This window comes from Pipistrellus kuhlii, unplaced genomic scaffold (assembly GCF_014108245.1).
Source record: "Pipistrellus kuhlii isolate mPipKuh1 unplaced genomic scaffold, mPipKuh1.p scaffold_m20_p_7, whole genome shotgun sequence".
Lineage (NCBI taxonomy): Eukaryota > Metazoa > Chordata > Mammalia > Chiroptera > Vespertilionidae > Pipistrellus > Pipistrellus kuhlii.
Window position 1 is genome coordinate 40651214 of NW_023425573.1, and position 12538 is coordinate 40663751.

The 12538-nt window shown below is 35.4% G+C and overlaps 1 protein-coding gene across 7 annotated transcripts in view; it reads right to left on the reverse strand.

Moving 5' to 3' along the window:
• PPIG (peptidylprolyl isomerase G) overlaps positions 1–12538 on the reverse strand; it is a 38216-nt gene that overhangs the window by 17343 nt on the left and 8335 nt on the right. For all 7 annotated transcript variants that reach the window (XM_036422437.2, XM_036422434.2, XM_036422435.2 and 4 more), the window contains 6 exons: positions 12363–12437; positions 12000–12107; positions 11331–11375; positions 8400–8487; positions 3763–3792; positions 3535–3674 (listed from right to left, as the gene is read on the reverse strand). In XM_036422437.2, the coding sequence (XP_036278330.1) occupies positions 3535–3674; positions 3763–3792; positions 8400–8487; positions 11331–11375; positions 12000–12107; positions 12363–12437 (486 nt within the window). The remainder of the gene's footprint in view (positions 1–3534; positions 3675–3762; positions 3793–8399; positions 8488–11330; positions 11376–11999; positions 12108–12362; positions 12438–12538) is intronic.

Here is a 12538-nt window from a genome sequence, read left to right on the forward strand (position 1 = left end):
TTTCAAAAAAATATAACTATTTATTGCAATGTTGCCATAATTCAAACTTGTGTTTTGTTGTACTCTGTAATGTAGCAATGACTCTGTCTCTTGATGCATGGCCATGGTGTACAGGCCTCTTTTAACAATAATTGAAGTGAACTCTGAAAAGACCAGTATAACCTGAGGTCATGCCAGGTCCAAAAAAAAAAACCACAGAAAATACCTTAATCATTAAGGTAGTAGTTTCATTTTCTGGAGTTCTGTGTTCTATGCCCTCTGAAAGCCTCAACAGGGATGTACTTTTTATTAGTCTCTAGTTTCTGTTGAAGGTTCTTCTGACTCAGAATCTTCTCTGACTCTGAACCTTCTCAAGCACATTCAAATAGCCACAAAAGCAGAATTTCCAATCTTGCAACAGCAAAGGGAGAAAGGCCCCAGAAGATTGCCCAGACTCACCAAGACCATTTACAGGTGGGCCCAGACAGTCAGATTTCTTCAGAAGTCTTTTTGTTTTCTTTCATGAAGTTAGAAAAAGAAAAAAAAAAGATTCTGTATTTATTTCTTTTTAAACTGGGGTATAAATCTCTCAAACAAGGTTTTAAATGTAATGATGGTGAACACCACAGTGTTACACAAAGCTTTTTGAATATTCACAATTTAAAATTGTAAGGAGGCCATGAAATTTATAAATTGAATGTAAGACACAGCTCTGCCTAAAACAAAGATTATATAGATGCATGACAAAATCCATTCTGACCAATGTTCTAAATGGTAACTGAAGGACTGTAGACTAACTTGTGCCAAACTGTGCGATCAAACATAATGATATTTTCCTCTTTCTACAGTGTTATCCAGAATAGCGCAGGCATGGTTGGAAACAAATCTAACCTCTCCAGGAACTATGAGGAGACATTAATCTTCACCAACTGCTGAAGCCGGTAAGGGCAAAGTTTGCTACCTTAACATGAAGGTGAGGAACACACACTAAGATGCTACATCAACTTTCAGTACAACTTCCTGGCCATAACAACATGGCAAAATTAGCATTTATCTCTCCAGGTGAAAAGACATTACAAGAGCACAAATAATATCTAAAGAGTGACATTCATTCACTTTCTCTTCCTTTCAGCAAATATTCAAACACTGATCCTTTAATACCCAAAAACCCCCACAAAAACTGTGATAACAGTTACAAGAGAATCTATGATAATATGATTTAAAATGTAACTTTTTAAAAATTATTTTAATCTCTAAATATTCCATACATTCTTAACTATTATAAGCAAAAAATAGATCCTGGCACAGAGACCTTAAAGACTACAAAATGTAAGAAGAAAAAAAAAACTATAGTTCCTATAGAAAAAAAGATGAAGATTTCCTAGATGATATGGGGAAAAATAATATTTTAAAACCAAAATATTCCAATTGTACAGGTGACACTCAAGGATTAAATATAAGTAGGTTTAGGGTCTAAAATTTGCAAATAATACAGATGGCTTATTAGTTTTTTCTTTTTAAACAATATATAAGGTATGTAAATGTCTAATCACCATGCTGTATTCCGAAAACTCATATAGTAATTGTATGTCAGCTATAATTAAAAGTTTAAAAATTTTTTAAAGATACTCAACAACTATTCTTTTATTTTAATCCTTACTCAAGAATATGCTTTTCATTGATTTTAGAGAGAAAAACATCAATGTGAGCGAGATACATCAACGGGTTGCCTCCTGGACACACCCCAACCAGGACTGAACCCACAACCTGGGTATGTGCCCTCAACCCTTCAGTGCATGGGATGATGTTCTAGCCAACTGAGCCACACAAGCCAGGGCAACACCTCATTTCCCCCCCCCCCCCCTACTTTTATTGAATTCAGAGAAAAAGGGAGTGGGAGAGATAGAAACATCAATTATGAGAATCATTGATTGGCTGCCTCTTGCATGCCCCACATTGGGGATCAAGCCCACAACCCAGGCACCTATCCTGATTGGGAATTGAATAGTGACTTCCTGGTTACACTCAATCATTGAGCCATGCCAAGTGGGCTATGTTAACACCTCATTCTTTAGGGAATCTTTATGAACACAAGGCATGCATTATACCTGTTGTTTGCAAATAAAGATAGGTAGTCAGACTCATGAACACCAAGAAGTATATATACAGTCCCATTATGAGCTGCAGCATATATTCCTGAAATGGTTTATGAGGTATATATCTGATATGACAAAAAAGAAAAGGAATCTATCAGAATCAAAATTAAGCGCAGAGACAGGAAATAAATCAAATTGTGCGTATTCCTTTTATAGATATGTTGATTTCAGAGGGGGGGGGGAGAGGGAGAAAAAGAGAGAGGAAAAGAGAGAGAGAGGGAGAGAGAGAGAGAGAGAGAGAGAGAGAGAGAGAGAGAGGGAGAGATATTGAGATACTCATCAATAATGAGAATCACTGATCAGCTGCCTCCTGCATGCCCCTCACTGGGGACCAAAGCCACAACCTGAGCATGTAAACTGACCAGGAACTGAACCTTGATTTCCTGGTTCATAGGTCAATGCTCAACTACTGAGCCATGCCAGCAAGGCAAAATGTGCTATTTCTAAATGTTACAGAGGAACTCAGTATACCTAAAACTTGAGAACAGAATGTTCTATTAAGTCAATTCTGAAAGGAACGTTAAAGACTAATGACTTAGTGACATAACAGAAAGAGTTCTAGATTTGGAGCCTGCAAACTAACTTGGGTTTGAGGCATAGTTCCCTGATGTGGTAAATACATCTTCATCTGTAAAATAGGGGAAATATTATAGGACTTTTATGAAGATCAGTAAAGATTATAGGTGATTCTTGCCTTTGTTAACCATGAAAAACTAAGTATTGATGTAATTGGTCCCTAGACTAGTAAAAATAGTTCAACATTTTATCGCTTTCTATACAAATTTGAAGGTAATTCCACTATTTTTAGAGTGTCAGACTCAATCATCTGTAATAAATGGTAGCAGTTACATATTTGATATGTAATATAAAGACTTAAAATATTTACTTAAAGTTCTTACAATTTCAGATAATATATCAAACTATTAGTCATGGTAATTTTAATTGTCCTGGACTAAATAAAAGAAGTTTTTCAAACATGCCAGATACTCCTGAATCTAAGCAGTACATGAAGGGGAATAATTTATTCTCCTAAAGTTTCTTAGTCTATATTATTCTCCTCAATTGTCATCTTTTTTCTACTCTTTCTTTCCTTAGAAAATAATTATTTTTCATGCTACCTAGGCAACTAAGTTTTTTTAAAACTCTCCTCCCCCACCAAAAAAAAGTGGAAGCAGGACAAATTACTGCAAATTAATAATAAGAAAAAGTTGTTCTGTGGTAAACGAACAATGTATGAAATAAAACGTTTTTTAAAAATGACATTTAAAAATCAAAAATATATTTGAAACACAAAATTCAATTATTTATATCCACTTTAATGTGAATCTTATGCCAACCATTTAGAGTGTCTGCTGTTTTGTATGCATAAGAATTATCAGAAATATGTACTTGTTCTTACCTTTAGATTTGGGAATTAGCTCTCCACAACTGAGTATCCGCACCTCAGCAAATGGTTTGCTAGCTGCATCTGTTTTCTGATTTTCTATTTCCCTCACAACTTCTTGACCAGAAATCACTTGCCCAAAAACAACATGATGCCTAAAGAGTCACATAAAAGTGATTAAATAAAAGCTTCTTATTTTAATATTAATTTAAAGTAGGTTTTAAAATTAATTAAAATATTTACCCATCTAAATGAGGAGTTGGTTTTGTTGTTCTTTTGAAAATCATCAGACAGAAGAATAAAAACAAAGTCAGAGAAAAACAAAGTTAGCATCTCTATAAAGGAAAAGAAAATAACTGCATTGGAAACAAAGTTGTACAAACAAATCATACATCTTAACATAATACTTATTACATTAACCTTAAGTAGAATAGAATGCCATATGCTTTACACATAATGAATTTTCAAAAACTTTTTCTGATTATAAAAGTAATGCCTACACATTGCTGGACTAAATAAAAGTTTTTCAAACATGCCAGATACTTCTGAATCTAAGCAGTACATGAAGAGGAAATAATTTATTCCCTTAAAGTTTCTTAGTCTATGTTATCCTTCTCAACTTACATGTATTTAAAGTTAACATTACATATATTTAAAGTTAACATTTTGGTGTTATTTCTATCCATCTATGTTTTTTGCATGTGATTGGATTCTTACTGAATATTCATGGTTGTATATTGTTCCACTATATGGATATACCAAAATTTGTCAAACCATTCCACTAGTTAATGATTTAACAATAGTATTTTTAAAAAATATATATTTTATTGATTTTTTTACAGAGAGGAAAAGAGAGGGACAGAGAGCTAGAAACATCGATGAGAGAGAACCATCACAGCACACCCCCTACCAGGGACGTGCCCGCAACCAAGGCACATGCCCCTGACCGGAATCGAACCCTGGATCCTTCAGTCCCCTGGCCAACGCTCTATCCACTGAGCCAAACCGGTTTTGGCAACAATAATATTTTTAATCTTAATATTTTAAATAGTTAAATCATAGATCATATTCTGATGGCTCTCACACATTTCCTGTTGAACCTGAACAGAAACGTATAATGCTCATAAATTGTTAAATTACCTGTCAAAGTTTAAAATTTTAGATGCTTTTACATAAAAATCTAGATTTTAGACCTTCTGAAAACTGGGAAGATGTAGGACCCGACACATGGGAATAGTTGGCCAGACCGAGAATCCCTGCCTTCTTTAACACAGGAATTAATAGTTCGGTTTCTTGTCCCAGTAGTCTTTACTTATATTATTTCTTAAGATCTGTAGTTTTTTGAGTTTGTTACCCCTGTCATAAAGTAAATTTCATGTTGAAGAGAGATCTTAATTAAAACTTTGGATAAAACCCCAAGAAAGAAATTTTTTTTTTAATGAAAAAAAAAAAAAAAAAATTAAAACCCTTTCTTTTTCCACATTAGCCTTAAAAGCATTGTGGTTAAGGCTGCTACTTGAGTAGCTAGTAGGACATACTAGATGGGCATTATATAAGATTAATTATTTTTTTTAAAATCTTATCAAAAAAGACATTAGAATTTTGGAAGTAGAAATACCATTTAAGTTAACTAATAGTTCATCCTAGCTGGTTTGGCTCAGTGGATAGAGCATTGGCCTATGGACTGAAGGGCCCAGGTTAGATTCCAGTCAAGGGCACATGCCCAGGTAGTGGGCTCGATTCCCAGTAGGGGGCATGTAGAGGGCAGCAGATCAATGATTCTTTCTCATCATTGATGTTTCTATCTCTCCCTCCCTCCCCCTTCCTCTCTGAAATCAATAAAAATATATTTGAAAAAAAGTTAACCATTGGTTAAAGCACATACACTACTACTAAAATTCTAACATATGCATTTATTTTTAAAAGTACACCTTACTTTTAAAACTAATAACCCATTGTTTCCTCACTGTTAAATAGCTGTGCTTACTTGAACTTGCTAAAAGCACTTAGAAATGTAAAAACCTAGGTGTATAATTTGTATGCATTATGTTACATTCAATGTGCAGGTATGTGTACGTGCATAATCTACATTAGGGGTGTCGAACTCAATCAGAGAAGGGGCCAAAATCTAAAATCCAGCCTAAATCGCGGGCCGAATGGTTTACTGAACAGTCATAAACTGTCATTGTGATAGAAACGCAGCGGAGTGCAGTGATGACAGCGCAGTGCGGGCCACATTGCAAGGCCTGGCGGGACGGATTTGGCCCGAGGGCCTTGTGTTTGACACATGTGATACATCAAGATATAGTTAATCCTCACTCCATAGATTTCATATTTGCAAATTTACTTGCTCACTAGATTTTTTTTTTTTTTTTGTAATCCCTAAAGCAATTTCATAGTTATTTTCATGGCCATTCTCAGATTGGTGAAAAAGGTTGTTAATGAGAAATATGGAAAAATGGGAACTCTTATAACAGGGCTGGTAGAAACATAAAATGATGTAACCACTGTGAAAAACATTCTGATGGCTTCTCAAAAAGCTAAAAGTGCTCTGGCTGGTGGGGCTTGTTTAATATCCAGTCAGGGCACATGCCCAAGTTGAGGAAGCCTATCAATGTTTAGTTCTCTCACATCAATGCTTCTCTTTCTTTCCCTGCCTTTCTCTAAAAATCAATTTTAAAAAAGTTAAACGTAAATTCCCATACGACCCAGCAGTTCTGACTCCGAGGAATGTAGCCAAAAGAACTAAAAACGGGGACTCGTGGAAAGAGGTAAAATGAATTCAATACTTGGAGGGAAGATTCAGTGAATATACTTGAAAGATGTTATGAACCTAACAGAGATTTTGGTTAGCATAGAAGAATTTTATCTAAAAAAGGAAAATCAATAGTTATATATTAATCTATTGTTTAAATGTACAGTGCTATATATAATTAACACATATATATGTGTGTGTTAATTATATATGTTAATTATATATATATATATGTCCTGAACTGGAATTGAACCTTGACCTGGTTTATGGTCCATGCTCAACCACTGAGCAACTCTGGCTGAGTTGTTATACACTTTTTTTTTTTTTTTAATGGAGAGAAAGGGAGATGAATAGAGTTAGAAACATCGATGAGAGAAACATTGATCAGCTGCCTCCTGCACACCTCCGACTGGGGATGTGCCTGCAACTATGCCCTTGACCAGAATCACTCTATTCACTGAGCCAAAACAGTTAGGGCTGTTTTACATATTTTTAATTTTTTCTTTGTATACTGCTGCATTGAATTCCAAAAAAAATGTATAGTTTAGTATCAGCAGTAAGTACCAATTTTATGAGATCCTTAACACTGGGTATGATAATTGATTTTTCCTTTTTTAGATAAAATTCTTCTATGCTAACCAAAATCTCTGTTAAGTTTATAATATCTTTCAAGTATATTCACTGAATCTTTCCTCTAAGTGTTCATTTCATTTTACCTCTTTCCACGAGTCCCCGTTTTTAGTTCTTTTGGCTACATACCTCGGAGTCAGAACTGCTGGGTCATATGGGAATTTATGTTTAACTTTTTTAAAAAGACTTTTAAAATTGATTTTTAGAGAAAGGCAGGGAAAGAAAGAGAAGCATTAATGTGAGAGAACTAAACATTGATAGGCTTCCTCAACTAGGGCATGTGCCCTGACTGGATATTAAACAAGCAACCTTTTGGTGCACGGGACAACCATTTTTTTTAAGGATTCATCGAGTAGAAATTTTAAAGATAAATAGAAGCCAAGTGTTTCACTGTTGAAGAAGAGCTACAAATATGGAATGGAAAAACACTAGAATACACATGGTGCTGATGGACTTAAGTTATTCTCAGAGCAGGCGAATTTAAGGCTCTTGAAAGGGAGAGCAAATCTGTTCCCATAAGACATGATAAAAAATACGTTACTAACAAGAGTTCTGGGTCACAATTTTTTTATAGTCAGAATTACAAAACATCAGCAGTATTAGCTTTGGGGTTACAAACATATTTAATGAGTAGGCAAATTCACATATACAGAATCTTAATGAGGACTGATTTTATTTTACTTTTTGTAATTATGTAATTTATGGAGAGATACTCTGGAAATATCCTATTCATTGTTAAACATGCCCTCTAGATGAGCCAGCATGGCTCAGTGGTTGAGCGTTAACCATAAACCAGGAGGTCACAGTTCGATTCCTGGTCAGGGCACATGCCCTGGTTGGGGCCTCAATCCCCAGTGTGGGCGTACAGGAGCTGATCGATGATTATCTCTCATCACTGATGTTTCCCTCCCTCCTTCCCCTCCTCTCTCCCTCCCTCCTCCTTCACTCCCTCTTCCTTCTTGCCTGAAATGATTATTTATTTAAAATGAAAAAATATAGTTTTAAAAAATATATATGCCCACTAAATCTACCACCTAAAAATAACTTCTTAATTATTACTGAGATGACTGTAAATATAGTGACTTTTCTACTGCATCATTCCTTTTACATTAATGAGTTAATATTCTACTAAAGAACAGCCTTTGTGTTTCCCATTATTTACTCATTTTTATATCTATGGACTCCTAGATTTGTTTTATTTGATAATCCAACACTTTTTGATTGTCAAATTGTCCTATAATGGCCAGTGGAAACACCACCCCCTCAAATTGGCTCCTATCTTCTTGACAAATTTTCAATCATTTGAAAACTTTAGTAGTATAATTCAACTCCCCTTTCAATAATATTCCCTTCTTCAACAATTCCTTGTTGTCCCTTCTTTAAAAATGCCCACCCCTTACGGGGCCCTCCTCTATTTATTAGGGATCAAGGGCAGGCACACAAAAAAAGACATACCATGAGAAATATTTTCAGCTATCAGATCATAAGTACTTACATGAAAAACTGAGAACCATTTGTATCCTTCCCTCTGTTGGCCATTGACAAGAGAAATTCTTTGTTGTGTTTAACAGCAAAACTCTCATCTACAGAGAAGCAAAGTTTTCAGTTACATTACTTAAAAATTACCTCCAAAATTATTCCCACTCCTCTTCATGTCTTACGTCCATGACATGTGCTCCTTAGTACCAGCAAAATTTAGATAAAAGTCAGATTAAAAGAAGAATCAAATATTAAGCAATTTCCTTCCCCATCTTTTTAGAGAGAGATCCTTCCCCATCTTTTTAAAGTTCTTTTTTTAAAACCTCACCACAGGATATGTTTATTGATTTTAGAGAGGAAGGTGCAGAGAAACATGATGAGACAGAAATATTGATCAGTGGTCTCCTGTATGTTTGTGCTCCCTGACCGAAGATGGAACCAACAACGCAGACACATGCCTTAATCAGGATTAGAACCCATAAGCTTTTTGTGTATGGGACCACACTCCAATCAATCAAGCCACCCAGTTGGGGCTCTACATCTTTTTATATTAATATATTTCTAATTTTCAATCCCTTGCTAGAACTCCAATTATTCCATCAATCCCCTTTCTTTCCACTTACATTTGTCCTTTATGGTTTTTTTTTTGGAAAGGGCAAATTTCTTTGTTTAAACAAAAAAACAAAACTTTCCTAAAAAACAAGAAAAGAATCCAGATAGAATTTTTTTATATTGTTCCCCTTTAAGAACTGAAAATAAGGAATGCTTCACAAATTTGTGCATTATTGCCGATGCACAATGGATAGAGCTTCGGCTTGGGGACTGAAGGGTCCCAGGTTCGATTCCGGTCAAGGGCATGTACCTTGGTTGCGGGCATATCCCCAGTAGGGGGTGTGCAAGAGGCGGCTGATCGATGACTCTCTCTCATCGATGTTTCTAACTCTCTATCTCTCTCCCTTCCTCTCTGTACAAAATCAATAAAAATATATTAAGAAAAAATTTGTGCATTATCCTTGTGCATAATCTTCTCTGTATCATTCCAATTTAGTATCTGTGCTGCCAAAGCCATAGTATTTATTTTACTTCTGAGTAATTCTGACCATAAAGAGGTACTCTTTAACTTAATCTCTGCCACAGCATCACTTAGTGCAAAGAGCAGTTTGCCTTCCAATCTTGCATTAGAATGAAAACTAAGCAAGTGAAATTTGAAACAAAATTCACTGAATACCAAAGGTGAAAGATGGATAACAAGACATATTTCCCCATTCACATGTTCATGTCTATCAAATGATCTGCACATCAATAAAAAATTCTAGCGAGGAAATTGAAATCTGGGAAAAACATTATAGCTAAATTTTGGAATATCACGGAGAATTTAAAAATTTTTCACAGAAAAATTGACCCAAAATTTGGATATTGTTACTAGGAAATACTACTGAATCACCTTTAATAACGGTTAAAGATCATTCAATATCCATTTATAGTAAAGACTCTCAACAAAGTGAGTACAGAGAGAATATGCCTAAATATAATAAAGGCCATTTGTGACAAACCTACAGCTATGGGATACTGAATGGTAAAAAGCTGAAAGCTTTCCCTTAAGATCAGAATGAGATAAGGATGACCACTCTTGCCACTTTTATTCAACTGTAGAGGCCCAGTGCATGAATTCGCACACTGATGTGGTCTCTTGGCCTGGCCTGCACCCTCTCGTAATCTGGGACCCTTCGGGGGATGTCAGAGAGCCATTTTCAGCCTGATTCCTGCAGGCCAGGCTGAGGGACCCCACTGGTGCAGATCTGGGCTGCGGAGGGATGGCGGAAGGGCTCCAAGGCATGTCCAGCTATATCACCCAGTCCTCATTGGCTGGACCCCAGCAACAAGCTAACCTACAGGTAGGAGTGTCTGCCCCCTGGTTGTCAGTGCACGTCATAATGAATGGTCCAATAGTCAAATGAGGGGTAGGCACTAGCATATTAGGCTCGGACATCCCTTACAATCTGGGACTGCTGGCTCCTAACCGCTCGCCTGCCTGCCTACCTGATCACCCCTAACTACTCTGCCTGCCTCACCACCCCTAACCACTCTGGCTGCTTGCCTGCCCGCCCCTAACTGCCTCTTGCCTTGGCCCCTGTCACTGCAGCTTCCTCTGGAAGGACATCCAGAAGGTCATTTGGCTATCCGATCTAATTAGCATATTATGCTTTTTTTTAATTACAGATCACTTAAATCCTTCAAATAATATGATGTATGTCCTATACCAAAAACAAAAATTCTATCTCTATAAAAAGTCTATGATTTTTAAAAAAATATTTTTTTATTGATTTTTAGAGAGGTAAGAAGAGGGAGAAAGAGACACATCAATGTGAGAGCAGAACATTAATTGCTGCCTCCTGCAAGCTACCTACTGGGGGTAGAACCTGCAACCTGGGCTTTGTGCCCTGAGTAGGAATTGAACTAGCAACCTTTTGGTGCACGGTACAACGCCCAACCAACTGAGCTACACTGGCCACGGCATATTTTATAAAATTTTTCACGAGAGCCAAAACCGGTTTGGCTAAGTGGATAGAGTGTCAGCCTGCAGACTGAAAGGTCTCGGGTTTGATTCCGGTCAGGGGCATGTACCTTAGTTGTGGGCACATCCCCAGTGGTGGGTGTGCAGGAAGCGGCTGATCGATGTCTCTCTCATCGATGTTTCTAACTCTCTATCCCTCTCTCTTCCTCTCTGTAAAAAATCAATAAAATATATTTTTGAAAAAGAAAAAAAAATTTTTTCACAAGAAAATTTACCTAACAACAAAAATTACCTCCAGAATAGTTGGAGGTAGATGGATACCAGTACAGTATACTCTTTTTACTAGTAAATAATCTTATTGATTTAATAGAGAAAATCAAGTGAATAGAAACCATTAAAAACACAATTTAAAATAAAAATAAACATTTTTACCTTCAAAAAATCCTCCATAAATAGATTCCCCTCCTCGTCCATTTCCTAGGGATGAAAAACATGGATTCTTAGAATTCTCAAAATAGTAATCTCTTTGAAGGTGCTACCTAAACAAAATGCTTCTTAGAAAATTAGTGCTTAAATGACTTTCAATACTACTCAAAGGTACATAGCAAATTGTATGTAGTTAATACTGACAAGATCCCAAATTACTTTCTTTCCCTTACGATACAATATTAAGAATATGACAAAACCTATTAAGATAAGGGCCACACACACATGCTGGTCAATTCTAATGATGATTATGTAGGTTTTTCAACAGAAATTACTGACCATTTTGAAAGTGTCTTTAAAATAGAATCTTGATGTTTTTATAATAAAAAATAAAGGTAGAAACTATATGGTAGGTAAGGATTACCAGCTGTGAGGAAATCAAACACATACACAAATAGGTTACTAATGGAGAAATACAGTATTTTGTTTTTTATCAAGAAGCAAATTTCTAAAATTAATATATACTTCAAAGGTGAAATTATTTCCTGTGCTTCCTTCTGTCAACTTATTTCTATGAGTACTTCTAATTGATAGGGCAAATAAATAAAATTGAAGATTTGAGATCTATGATATTTAACAAGGAATATATAATTTTTTTGTGAATCAAAGTCTTACCTTCACTGAAGTCACCACCCTGAACCATAAAATCTTTGACAACTCTGTGAAAGAGACAGCTCTTATAATGCAATGGTTTCTGAGTTGATTTCCCTGTTCCCTTTTCACCTATAAAAAAATAAAATTAGTAGGCCATTTAATAGAAAGAATATCAAGGAAGTAGTATTAAAGCATAATTAATTATGAAAGCTTTCACCCTGTAAAATAAATAATATATATTTTTTAAACTATTGAATTTTCACTCATTCAACCATTTATTACTGCATGTTAAGAATAAAAAGTAATATGCATAAAGAAATCTTTTAAAATTTGTTTAAATAAAAAATACGACTACTGTTAGAGAAATTGAAAATATCCACAAACCTGTACAAAGACAACGAAAGTTCTCGCATGTTTTGGGACACACATCAGAAAATAATTCAAAGACAACTCTTCCAGCTTAAAAAAGAAAAAAAGAACAAAAGGAGTTGGCTTAAACTTTCTTACTAATTTAAAATATTAAATACTCATTTATAAATGTTAAATAAGAACATTAATCT